This window comes from Chiroxiphia lanceolata, chromosome 2 (genome assembly GCF_009829145.1).
Source record: "Chiroxiphia lanceolata isolate bChiLan1 chromosome 2, bChiLan1.pri, whole genome shotgun sequence".
Taxonomy (NCBI): Eukaryota; Metazoa; Chordata; class Aves; order Passeriformes; family Pipridae; genus Chiroxiphia; species Chiroxiphia lanceolata.
In genome coordinates this window covers 95,071,062-95,084,441 of record NC_045638.1, presented here as the reverse complement: position 1 = coordinate 95,084,441, position 13,380 = coordinate 95,071,062, and the positions used below count along the sequence as shown (strand labels likewise).

The 13,380-nt window shown below is 44.2% G+C and overlaps 2 protein-coding genes across 2 annotated transcripts in view; one reads left to right on the top strand and one right to left on the bottom strand.

Moving 5' to 3' along the window:
* Window positions 1-9,670, top strand: part of UPK1B (uroplakin 1B) — a 35,896-nt gene extending 26,226 nt beyond the window's left edge. Inside the window, exon 8 of the mRNA XM_032679461.1 lies at window positions 9,520-9,670. Coding sequence (XP_032535352.1) covers window positions 9,520-9,606 — 87 coding nt within the window. The 3' untranslated portion in view covers window positions 9,607-9,670. The remainder of the gene's footprint in view (window positions 1-9,519) is intronic.
* The window catches only part of ARHGAP31 (Rho GTPase activating protein 31), a 60,238-nt gene that overhangs the window by 8,006 nt on the left and 38,852 nt on the right, over window positions 1-13,380 (bottom strand). Inside the window, exons 4-10 of the mRNA XM_032679460.1 lie at window positions 10,324-10,406; window positions 9,603-9,710; window positions 7,764-7,909; window positions 5,860-6,058; window positions 3,956-4,080; window positions 1,460-1,519; window positions 32-655 (exon numbers count right to left, since the gene is read on the bottom strand). Coding sequence (XP_032535351.1) covers window positions 32-655; window positions 1,460-1,519; window positions 3,956-4,080; window positions 5,860-6,058; window positions 7,764-7,909; window positions 9,603-9,710; window positions 10,324-10,406 — 1,345 coding nt within the window. The remainder of the gene's footprint in view (window positions 1-31; window positions 656-1,459; window positions 1,520-3,955; window positions 4,081-5,859; window positions 6,059-7,763; window positions 7,910-9,602; window positions 9,711-10,323; window positions 10,407-13,380) is intronic.

Genomic DNA, 13,380 nt, shown 5'->3' with positions numbered 1-13,380 from the left:
TCCACCCCACCCCCCCCTTAACACAATGTACCTCTGGACGCTGCCACCGGCAGAGTGGGCTCCAGCTGTTTCTCCTTCCGCTCCTTTGCCAGGTCTGTCCTCGTGTGGGTCCCTGCTTCCAGAGCAGAGGGGCTTGTGCTCTCCACCATTAGGGAAGAGAGCTCCTCTAGGCTGGAAAGGGAAAGCTTCTCTTTGGTGGGCAGGCGGCAGGGCGTGCTGTTGGTGCTGATGACTGCGGATACCCGCAGGGGGACAGAGACAGCGAATGGCTCTGAGATGTTCAGGGCTTTCCTCTGGTGACGAGGAGAGGCCTCCAAGGGAAAGAGGCTGCTTGGGAAGCCTGACTTGGTGGCTGTTTCAGAGGTGTAGAACATGAGCCCTCCTTTGGCTGAAGTCTGCTCATTTTCAGCATCCTCTGCTACCCGGAAAACCTTCAGCTGCTCAGGGGGTGACTTCACCTGTAGTGTCCGGGGAGGACCTTTCTCCCCACTCAGCTCTGAGCTTCCTTTGGCCCCCATGGCAGATCCTTCCCGCTCCCACTCATTCTCCTTGCTGAGGTCATATGTGCTGCCTGTTCCTCCTGTCCGTATCTTCGTTGGAATGAAAAAGCCTCCAGTAGTCACTGACCGTTTGAACCTGCCTTTTTCATCCTCCCCTAGAGATGGGAACACAGGAGGAAGTCAATGGGAAACAAAGCACTAGCAAACAAACTTACTCTGTAAGGAGCCCTCACCAACACCCCCAGGAAAGAGTCCTGCCCTGGTTAACACATTTCCCCAGATAGATAGAGACAGTAGGTGCTGAAGACCTTCCAGCCTCTAGCCCTGGGGCCTCCTTCAAACTGGGCAGGCAGGGCTGGATAGAATGCCCTCCAGTGGAAATCACCCAAGACTGTTATTAGATACCCTTCTTAACCAGATGCAACCAAATCTAGGGCTATGCACATGCCAGGCTTTGTTGGCTTATTGCAAGCACTTTTCACTTATGAATTGGAATTTCGTGCCCAGAATAACCAAAAAAGAAATCAAGGCAATCCAACTGCTAATAAAGATGCAGCTAGACACAGTGGTAACTCTCAGGGGCATGCACTGAGATAAATGACACTGAAAAGCGTCAAAAATGCATGCACACAAAGTTGGGGGCACACATCACCGTACAAAAATACACAACATGGTGAGATAGACAAAGATACAGACTGCTGCATCCATTGAGGACAGTGAGGCAATGGAACAGGCTGTTCAGTGAAGTTGTGGATGCCCTTTCTCTGGAAGTGTTCAAGGCCAGGTTGGATGCAGCACTGAGAAATCTGATCTAGTGATAGGTGTCCCTGCCCATAGTAGGGGGATTGAAACTGGATCTTTAAGGTCCCTTTGAACCCAAACCATTGTATGATTCTATGATCCATGATGCTGAGAATGCAGAGCTGCAATCCTTCACCATTACACTACTGATGTCTCACCTTCCACTGGGAGAGAACACAACGAGTCCATGCTCTTCGCAGGCCGAATAGTTGCTTTTTCTGTGCAAAAAGAGTTTTAGAAGCAGGTATCAGATCCTGTGGCTTTGCAGGCTTCAGCCCATAAAGATCAGAGACTACACACGTATAGACAGGCGTGCCAGGCAGACATCAAATTTTCCATTTTCAAGCATTCCCCCCATGTATCTGCACCACGTGGCTTATTACCCACAACACTTGTCCACACAGCTGGGGATCTGCTAGTGCTAACAACAGCTTTGCACCTGCTGGACATGTGGAGAGCTATACTTAACCCAGCCAGTCAACACCATCTCCACAGTGAAGCAGTTAAGCATCCCAAAAGCTGTTATGTTCCACTGCCCTCCCTGATCGAGTCAGGCTATTGGTTGTGGGGCACTTTTTAACTAAACTGATATAAATGCCTTTCACCTCTTATTCCTGATAGCAAATGTTGGGTTATTTTTATGTTGCTCTCCCTGGCTCTTTTGCTGATGTGAGCATGCCCTGCCTCCAGCAAGCACTTGGGGAAATTTATGAGGGCAGTAAGAAACCTATTTTCCTGGTCATTCTAGCTGGACTTGCTTGTCCAGAAACAAGCTGCCATTTGTTACTCGACACTCTACAGGTCTGTTCCTGACAGGTTTTGGAAGCTTGTAGCTGTTACTGCTCTGAAAAAGGGAGATGAGGAAATGTAGCTGGCAAGGAAGACAAGTTAGCCTCTGACAGCCCAAAAAGGGTCTGTGGAGATCTGGAAAATGTCTGGGAGCAAAGTTTGCTGTTTACAGATTTGCACAAAGTAGGTAAAGCAGAAAGTGAGCAGGCTTGTTGGACTTCATTTGTTTATATAATTAAGGCTTCTGGCTCTAACTTTTGCATGAGCATAGGAGAAACTCCAGCTACTTTTTGCATTTATATGGAGTCCTGGCTACTTTTTGCATTTATATGGAGTCCTGGCTACTTTTTACATTTATATGGCATGATGTCTTGAGTACTGGCTCAGCTTTCCAGGAGGAACAGAATTCAAGCTGTGGAGCTCGCGTTTTGTGTGACTTATAGACTTGTGTGCATGGACACAAGCTGTGTTACATGTGCTTAGTTTCAACAGCAAGTTCATGTGTTTCCTCACATTAGGCTGTAAGCAGAGAGCACACAAAAATATAACATGGCAGTGCAAAAGTACTGCTTCTGAAAGGCACTACTTCAGTACTTAAAACTCTGTGCACGGTTTTGCATTTGTGTGTCCTGCTCACGGAAATGTACAGCCCTCTGTTGCTCAGTACTGTTCCTGGAACAAGGCTCAGCCTTCACAATCACTGGGCTCCAGTCATTCCTGGGCATCCTTGGGTTAGCACTATTTTGAGACAGAGTATTCCTTATCAAAGTGAGAAGGTGATCCCATGATCAAAATAGGATAGAGAGCTATTTTGAGGTCTACCATAGGCACCCTATGTAAAGCCATCTCTACATGCAAAAGTTGGGGAAGGCAGGGGTTCAAAAGAAGCTGGATCCAGCATTTGGCGTCACACTAATTTCTGATACAAACAGAGACTGTCATATGTGGTGATAGGTAATGTTGCCAACATTAACTATTTTATTTTAAGTCTTGCAATATTTGGTAGTGGTCCTCCAGACACCAGCTCCTGGAGTCATGAGACTATATAAATAAAAATTCCATCTTCATCTTCTTTTAAAAACTAAATTCCTTGACTTGGAGATACCAAAAAGTCTAGGACATATAAACCTAAAACATTTCTTTATGAACTCAGAAAAAAGGGTATGCTTTCTTTTAAAAACTGTGATTACTTTTAAGTCAAGTTCCTGATTTTTAGAACTTGAGTCATAATTTCTGAACACTGGGAATTGGCACTGTCATTTGATTTTCTAGGAAGCAGTGTTTAAGAGATTGCAGCTCAAAAGAGGCTAGAACTTGGGATTACAGCCAGAAGAAAAGACAACTTCTCTCTTGGAAATTCCACAAAAGCAATGGCTTCCCTCAAAGTCCTGAAAGCCAGGAGCCACAGGAACTCTTGGTGCCTTGTTTTTCACAAACACATTGAACACAGTTGGTTCTTACAGCCCTTTAGTGGAAGGACAACCCAGAAGGACAGGCTAAAAGAACAGCCATTCACCCAGTGCCATGTAAGGAACATTAGGAGGCAGAGGCTGGCTGTGCTGGAATGGACTAATCCAAACCTACATAGAATTTCCCAGTTCCCAAACTTGACAGCTGGACAAGAGGAGCCTGTTTAGGTACCAAAATGAAATATTTACTGTAGCCGTCTGGCATATCCTCCTGAAAGGCCGCTTCTTGCCATCACAGGAAAACGAGGTATGTGAAACCACACAATAAGCATGACCCCATTAGACTATCCCAAGCCTAATGGTATTAGTGGCATGTGGATACAGGTTGCCCCATGCTATCAACATCACAGGATAAAGCTTCCGAGAGAAACACTTAACTGAAAGGTGTGTTCTTACCAGAGAGCTTCTGTGCCCTTACAAAGACACTCCCATTTCGACTCAGTTTAGACTTTGATTCTGATCCAGAGCGGCCCAAGTTAAATATCGACTTCCATTTCTTGGACTTTGTGGATAATTTTCTCCTGGAAGGAAAAAAGGCTCAGGAGGTTACTGAACCCTAGAGACTTTTACCTTTTTAATATCCCACAAAGACCTCTGAGCTGTCTCCCCTCAACACTGTCCCTCTTTTCTTCCCACATCTCATTTAATTCTAAAGCATGCAAGGCATAGCTGCTATACAACCAACTCTTGGTTATACAGCTAGCAATTACTCTGCAAGTGATTTATCTGTATTACTGATTTAACCATTTCATGGATGGAAAGTCACCTAAACTTTCAGATAGCTGGGTCTGGCATCATGCTACAGCAACTGTGATTGACTGAGCAATCACCCATGCTTTTGTCCAGAAAGAAGAGGTTTCCAAGGCTTGGACTATCATGCAATACACCAAAGAAAAATTGCCTTTTTAACAGGTTTTAACGATACAATGCATGATAAATTTCAGAGAATGGATGGAACCGGTACAAGTGCTCAGTGCAAAAACTATCCTGTAAAGACCACATCTTATGATGAAAATAAAAGGACCCCTTAATAAAACTAGCTATTAATGCTTCTCAAGCCAACATTAATTTAATCATAGGTGTTATATATTCTTATGCAAGAATAATGTACTAACCAAATAACAGGAGGCTTAAGGGAATTAAATAATTTTCTCGTTATTGTCAGAGGAAGTGGAACATTGTTTCCCTGGGTCTCTTCGGAAATCACAGTTTTATGCAGAAAGAAACTGCCAGTCCTGTAGCCATTTTTTTTCCTATGCATATTTCTGCATGAAGCTCTGTTTTAGTTCCTTCACATATCCATTCTGATTCCTCCTTCAATCTCCCCTCTTCCAGAGCAAGAACTTTCTTATCTCCCTGTCTTGCTCTCCATAATGGGCTTTCTACCCCCATAGTTCTACTTTTCTTTCAGATCAGTACTCAGAAGAGTACAAATCAGTCCTACAAACAGGATTGATATCTTGGGGATAGGACTCTCTTCAATGAGAAAGGAAAAGGCACTCTAGAGGGACAATACATCCTTTTGTCTTAAGCTGGTTATCCTCTTGCCAGTATTCTGTTAGACGGCTCCTTTTTGCTTTAATATATCGAGTGACAATAAATATCTTTTCTCTGGTGCTTTATGGGTCAGTAGATTAATGAGCCTCCTGCTGCAGAGGCTGTAATCTATCAGAACCTGGCAGTAGAGTGGCCATGTATTAACAGTTAGATAGACCAAGAGATAAATACTTAGGCTGGGCCACTGTGCCAACAACTGCAGCAACCTCAGCTGAAATAGGACTTTTCTCCTGGCACAGACATAGTTGGCATAGGTACTACTATCTAAGTATCTCTCCGTGCTGGGAGTGAAAATTAGCCTTACTACTTGGCCATAATTGCAGAGGAACCTGGTGAATGATGAAGCTGAGCAGGTCAGTGGCACCAGGCGTGCCGTGGATCAGCCACCAGCAGGTGGAACTTGTAGGCGAGCTGTGCCCCAACCTGCTCCACGTTCATCCCGTGTTTAGCCAAATTCTGAGCTGGCATAAGGATGCAAAGGCAGCTAATTCCTCCCACAGGAGGCCTATGAAGTTCTGCCCTGATGGAGGGATGAGGACTAGTGGAGCTATGAATCCAGTAACTGCAATACTTCTCAGTAGCAGCTGTGCCTCTTTTGAGAAAGGCACAGAATTTTCTCTTGGTGGTGGTTGTAGATTCATGTGTGCAGGTGTGGGGGTACCACGCTAACAAAAGGATCATTCCCAATCACACTAAGGAGCCTGCATTTTTTTATTTGCACTTCAACTCCTCTTGACACTCACTTGCTGTCGGGGAGGTCAACAACTGTGTGGAAGAAGGACCCAGTTACAGGCACAATTTCAGGCAAGCTGTTCTCTCTCCTCTCCTTCCGAGCAGGGTGGGATGCAGACAGACTCCGTGCCTGTGCTTCTTCCAGGCTCACCAGTTTCATTGGCAGGGAGGCTGAGGGGAGGGTCAGACTTTTCACGACTGATGCACTCTCTGAAAAGCAAGAAAATACATTCCAGCCTGGGGTGAGGAGAGACGAGAGAAAGAATTTCATGTCTTTATTTGACTAGAACATCTCCTGTGGAGGGAGGAAAGGAGTGGCACGTGCAGGGAGAAAGGCTTTTTTTCAGATAAGTCTTTCAACTCCCCAGCGACGCTATCCATCTGAGTGTATTCCCATCAGGGGCCATGCTTGCCAGCCAAAGGCACTTCTATGTGAAAGAGATGTCTCTGAAAACCACCAGGATTCACACAGTCCCTTTTCTCCTCCCTCTTCCACCCACTCTCGCCCTAATCCGATATTGGAGCGGTTCAGTCCCTGATCCAAATCTGGTGCCTAGTTCTTTCTCTCACTTCCACATCTTTCTCCTTGTCTTGCTCCAGGAAGGGGAATTGTTCTAAAAGCCAGCAATACTTTAACTTTCTAATCCATTTCAGGGCCACAGAAACAGTGGGGCTGACAGTCTGGGAAACTGAAAGCGCCTGTTTACAGGGGCAGTGGAAGAGCCAGCCTCCCATATGCCACCCCAGCAACAGTCCTGTCCTGAACAGACTGCCCCGAGGTGTGTGAAGGAAGCGCAGGCTCTGGAGTCCACCTGGCATTTAGCTCTACTGCTGAAGCAGGGTGCAAGTTCCTGCCTCTGCAGAGGGGCTGGCTGAAGGGGTACTTTCCCACTAAGAATCAACCGAGTTCATCAGCATGTTCCTCTCTTGACTCCATATGGCCATTAAAATGCCAGCACTTCTCAAAGCTGGGCCAGTTTTGCGTCTGTGACCTGCAGTACAATCAGAAATCTTAGAATTTACTAGCCAGTGTTTCACTACAATGCTTAAAGCAGTACTGGAGCAGTTGCTCACTCTGTGCCTTCTGCCAGGGCATAGGAATGACACCTTCATCACAGTGCAGGGGTGTTACAAGTTGAGCAGGGCACCACACCAGAATCGTGGGATATAGGGACAGACTAGCACATGTTAAGGTAAAGATGGGCAGGACAAGCTGACACAGGGCTGGAAAGCAGAAAGGTGGATACTCCCCGAGTTCTGAAGGTATTACAAGTCTTTACAGTGTGTAAAACAGAAAGGTGCATATTTCTGAAATTATTTGAGGTCCATGTGGATCTAAACCTTCTCACTTCACAGCCTTTGCCAACAAAACCATCTCTAAACAACAAAACCAGCATCTCAGAAAACTGTTGATGTCCCAGGAAAAAAAAAAATCTCTTACATAAAACATCATCAGGAACAAGACATACGTTTTTGGAACAAAAAAATTAACTTTTGTCCTGGGAGTGTGACCTCTGACTTGGGTGGATATGGTGGCTGGAGGGCAGGTATTGTTGGTATGAGGATTTGTAACTGGGGGAGCCTGAGAGAAGAATTGAGACTGTGGCTGATGGACTTGGAGAAAGAGCTTAGACCAGGACTGAGAATCTGTCAGGTGGTCTTCCTTTTATGGAAAGCATTAAGCCAGATGAGATCGGGCAAAAGATGACATAGGACAACCTGAGAAAACACTGAAGGAGGCTAATATTCAAAAAGAAAATGTTGAAGAGAACAAGAATAATAAGGTATTGGGCTCAGGGTGTCTTTGGGGGAGTCTGTGGTGCTGGTAAGGGTTAATGTGCTTGAAATATTAGTTGAAAGGAGAGCTGGAGTATATGACAAGTGACAGCGTGAAGTGGCTCAGGGAGGTTGTTACCGATGTTCTCCGCAGAGCTGGCTTTTCTGTTGTTGTTGAAGATCTGATCGACGTGATTCAGGATGAACTCAATCACCAGTTGCTGTACTCGCACCTCCAGGAAAGCTGCATCCCCATTGCAGCCAACTGCCTCAATCTCCTTTGACCTGCATGAGGAAAGTGTATCAGTTCTGAGAATTGCCACATACAGCCCTTGGGAAGGAAAGACCAAATTTCTTCCTGCAAGCTTTGGAAACAGGAATGATTTCCCCACTCTTGCTGCACTTCTTGTTCTTCTTTCCTCCCAGGCCCTTATCCTCTCTTTGCCTTTTCACTTTTTTAAAAATTATTTTCCTTGTTTTCTTTGCAACCTCTGTTATTTTCTTTCCTGACTGTGTTATTTTCCCTACTTGGCTTTTACATTCTTCAACACAGATAAGATTGTGACTCTCAAACTCCATCCTTGTCTCTCCTTTCTCCTCTTTTAGCTATTTCAAAATTGGGCCTGAAAGACAACACAGGAGCTTTTAAATGCTGCTTCTAGATCCCTACTCAATGCTTCAATATCTGTTAGTGAAATCCCTTAGAACCCTGCTCAGGTCTTCCCACGTCAGTTTTTTCATATTTTTTCAACGCTTTGCCGTGTGCCCCAGTAGTCTCTTCTCTACCCCCCTGTACTCCCACATTCTCACTCTTGCTCTCAGCAAAGAAACATCCCTTATCTTGACATGCCAAAGTGTTGCTGAAGAAATTATCTCTGGGCAATGGATCCTTTGTAAAGTTAATGACTGGTGTGTTAGATAATAGCTTGGGGCATTGCCAAGAGGATAACCCTGTAAGGAGACTGCAGTTGCATTGCCTGGTCCTTCCTTTTCCTCCCTGGGACTTGTACTTATGAAAGATTGCAAAGAGAAACAGACTGGGTTTTTTTTGACAAGGATAGATGCTAGAATGAAATTGTTTCGGTAGTAAAGGTCCACTTTATTATATTCAATAGAGTCAACATTTGCTTCTTTTTCAGAACCTGCTCTGCTAGTTTTGTGATTTAGAAGGGTGAGATAACTCTTTAGAGAATGCTTTTCAGGCCTGTACCTCTCTAGCCAATGTCCTTTGCCAGCCCAGGGCTTCCAGTACCAGCTCTGCCATCACACCTTTCCTGCCCAGCTGCTGTCGTGGACTCTCCTTGCATAGTTCATTCCTCTAAATATAGGTGTATTGGATGGACAGCGAAGACAATTTCAACAGCATATAAAACATTTCTTTTTTTTCCCCAGACTCTATTTTTTCTTGTTCTTCTTAGCTCTACAACATATCAGCCAGACCTCTGCCTGAATCTTATCCAGGCTTCTTCCCAGCAGAGTACCAGGCATAGAAACATGATAAACTAGGTGGTGATCTCAGATCTGACACTGGCTGCCATTTTAAGCCCACCAAGCTCATCTCACTTTTGGGCAAGCAGATCTGGGCACAGGTCTGCAGTATTATTGCCCTGTTGCTCTCCCTTCCAAGCCTTGCTGTCTCTCACCACTCCGCTGCAGAAGCACTCGCACCATTAAAAATGTCATTAACGTTCCCCAGTGATGAGTAACTCCTCATTTTTAAATCTATACTCAACTTGCAAATAGCAACTTCTTTTTAATAAGAAACACACAAAACCACGAGTTTCCTTGGATGCTGGCAGTAAAACCTTAGATTATTCAACCTGGAAGAGCTGTTTGCTCTGCTCTGCTCTTCCCTTTAGTTGTTTAGCTTTTCCCTGTCTTTGCATTTTCCTCAGGTGATTGGGTCTTCAGGCTCAGGCACTGGCATTCACCTTGGAGCTCAGCATGGTGCTCTGGACAAGAGGACTTTCTACTGTACCTGAGGAGATTTGGAGCCCACACCAAGGCCAGGTTTCTGGTGTGCATGTTGGTCATGTTGCTGAAGGAGGCCAGGTGAGTCAGATGCTTGATCAGGTATTCCAGCGTTCTGCAGTGGTTTCACATAAAGAAAGAAAAATGTGTCAACTTATCAGTGCCTGCCCACTGGGACAGCAAGGCTCAAACCCAGCTCTGTCCCCTTCTCAAGGAAGGCAGTGCCTGCAATGGCACAACAGACCCCACAGGGCAGAGGATACACAGCATCAGCATTTCCATGGGATGGCAATGAACACCTACAACTGTGCTCTGGGGTTGCCAAGGATGGGGCATGAACCAAACTGTCCTTAGCAAGATGGGAGCAAAGAAGATGGGAGATGGATGGAAGAGGAAGCAGGATTATGCAAAGACTGAGCTGTTGCTCAAGCTCCTCCAGCAGATCATCTTCTCCTTACCACACCTAGGACACTGGCCAAGGGTGCCCTAGCAGTCAGAGCTGGGGAAGGAGGATGACAGACTGCAGCAGAGAGATCTTGTTCTGTCTCTAACAACACTTTGTTCAATGACATTTAAATGCCAGATAAGTTGTTGTCAGATTTGGAAATGGTGAGTCAGCTTTGGGGAATTGATTTCTGGAAATGAATACCATTGCTGTTTCAGGCAATATTCCCTGATGGTGAGGATCAGCACAGTGATCCTCAGCACCTCAGGGGACACGTTCTTACCTGTAATGTGATGGTGGGAGCTCCTGGATGACATTTTGAATTCTTGCCAACTGCTCGTCCTCGGGGAAGCGTGATACTGCTTCCTGCAGAGATACAAGGAAACAATACAACCTGGCAATGGACTTAGGGGTAAAGGAAAAGGGATTAAAAAGGGTCACACTAGACAGCCTCTCTCGGAGGGAATGCTCTCTTGTTACCTTACAGAGCTACTGGTAGAAGAGGTTGCTTTGTGCCCCCAACACAGCAGAGATTTCCTGCACTGTTACTTCACGTCTCAGTACATCATCCACAGACATTCAGACAAGGTGGTCAGTGTTTAGGGGAGAGGGGCATTTAAGGACTTAGACTTTCAATTATGAAATATGGGGAATTGGACTTTGTTTGTTTGTTTGTTTGTTTGGGTTTTTTTTATGATTCTTTTCCCTTTTTTTAACTTGGGCAGTGATGGGTGAAATAAAAAAAGAGGGAACAAGACAAGTGAAAATAATGGAAAAAGTAAAAAACAGTGATACATTCCCCCACTCCACAAACTGTGTTAAAAATCAATCAGGTTTTTGAAGTCCTGTGTTATGAGAACACCTTGGATATACATGTTTCATATTTTTCAAATAAGCAATATTTTGACTGTCACATGAAGATAGCTATAGGGATTGTTTGTGTGAGTTTGCCTCTTTTATGATGGGAGAAGCCTTAGCAAAATCACTGTCTAGGCAGATTAATAAATTCTTAGAGTGAGACAGAATCAAGGCTATACATCTTGTTCTTGAGCAAATCTCTACAAACCAAGAACTTTAGAGAGCCACGAAAGACTTTTGTCTGCATTCCTAGGAGTTCACTGCACTGGTATTCATCTGCTCAGCCATTCCCTTTCAATATGTGTGCTGGGGGAGGACAAACCACCAGAAAGTTCAAACAATGCATGACTGTCTGGGAACCTCCTGCCTATCCTACTGCCACTGGAGTTTGGAGCAAGTTCAAGGAAAGATGCTGCGACCCACACTGCCAGCAGAATCTGTGCCTACAGACAGACGTCAGCACTGCTAGGAAAGGAAAGGAAGGAAACAATCCTTCCCCAACCACTCGTTGCTTAAACATTATGAACCTGAATTTGCCAGCCACAACCAAAGAAGCATCTTCTTGTAACATCCACACTGATGATGCTACCCTCTCTGTTTTTGTCACTGTCTTTTTCCCAGCACCTCACTTCTCACATAGAAGGACCAGCAAAATAAACATCACCAGTTTCAAGGACAGAGATGTGACGGCAAAGAAAAACAAGCTCGCTCACTAGGTTGGTGTATATGAGATGCAGAGGTACTTGTTTTGCCCAAATAACTCCTTCTAGTGTTTTTTACACATAACTACAGGTCTTTTTCCTTTTCTTTTTTTTTTTTTAAAGCCTATTACCATCAGCCTAGAAATCCTATGTAGAAGAGCCCTTATGATCTTGGTATAAGGTTTCCAGTTCAATAGCCTTGTCCAAAGATGGAGACGGAGAGAAATAAAACATTTAACTGGCCCACCTAAAGCATTAGATTTCAAGTAGATTGTTCATGATATTTTCTCCCCCAGTGCTGATTTTCATTCCCATATTTAACTTGCAGGTCTCAAAGACCCAATGATTTGACAGCAAGTGAACACCAACTTCTCTGAGGTCATGACCTGTTCAAACCTCTGAGCAACATTTTTGACTCATATAAATTGTGCCTTTGAAATCTGAAGCCCCCTCCAAAACTGTGGATGACAGTAGCAGAATACAGAATTCAAGGAAGAACCAATAATTCCATTTATTACACACTAGTTGATCGTGGTGTGAATTTATGTAATTTAGGATTTTTTATACTCCACTAGTGACTCTGGGAGTGCATGATTCATAAACCCTGGTTAACAAGTGGAATAGAGTCCAGAGAGAAAGTAGGCTTGGCCTCCTAGAGCTGATTTGCTCTGAGGGAGTACTTGATCCCTCTATGTGCAGGCTAGAACAAGCCAAGAAGAGTCAGTTTATCTATCCTGAGAAACAACCATCCATCACTAGAATACAAAATGGCTATCATTTAGCAAATGTCGATAGCCAGTGAGGTCATGACTGGGAAGTCACACCTGTGAACGTGACATAGTGATGACCAAATAGCCACTCCCTCCCTAGTCATTAAGAATTTGACTTTCCTTAGACAAAAATCTCTGAATCACTCTGATGACTCAAAGTGCAGCCTATCCCAACTCAGAGACAGTCTGACTGAGTCAGGCTGGGCTTAACAAGTGTTCTTTATTCCTACCAGCACTCACTTGCTGAGGTACAGCTGCCACTGTTCCCTGTTCAGACACCCCACGCATACACATACTCCTAGTGGTTGGTCCTTGGGGAATTGGTCTTTTTTCTTTCTTTCCTCCTGGTATATGACTGTGCTTCCTGTCAGCTGGATTGCCAATTATAAATCCATACTGAGTAGATTACATGAATAATGGATTTTGTGGCTGAGCGGACAAACTGAAAGGCCAGAGATGAAAAAAAACAACCCTTTAGGTCAGCCCAAAGTGATAACATTTTGAGAGTTGGCATAAGATTTTTGAAAACAATTGTTCAAGGCGGACAAAAGCATCACACTCAACCACACATTAAAGAAATAATATTGTAAATTTTGGGCTGTTTAACCCTTTTCTGAAAGACATTTTATATAAGTTAGATGTGTTGATATAATGTTGAAACATTTCCTTTAGAAAGTATTTGTAGAAGAAACACTTAGTTACAGAAATGTTTTTCCTTTTGTTTTTGAATAAAGCTATTTACCAAATGTATCTACTGAAAATCTGCAAGTCATCATTCCAAAACTGCACCTTTCAGCAAACATTCTTTCCTAAAAAAGTTTCCATCTAAATCGTCATGTTTCCTTTACAGCATTTTTCTTTCGTAAATCAGTAGTGATGGCCAGAAAGACACCAGCCAAATAGCTTCAACAAGAATGAAACTCATCAGTTACAGTGAATGGTTGAGTAATGCCTTGTATTTTCAAGATCCTGTTCATCCTGACTATCTCCAGAGATCCTACCCTATATCCT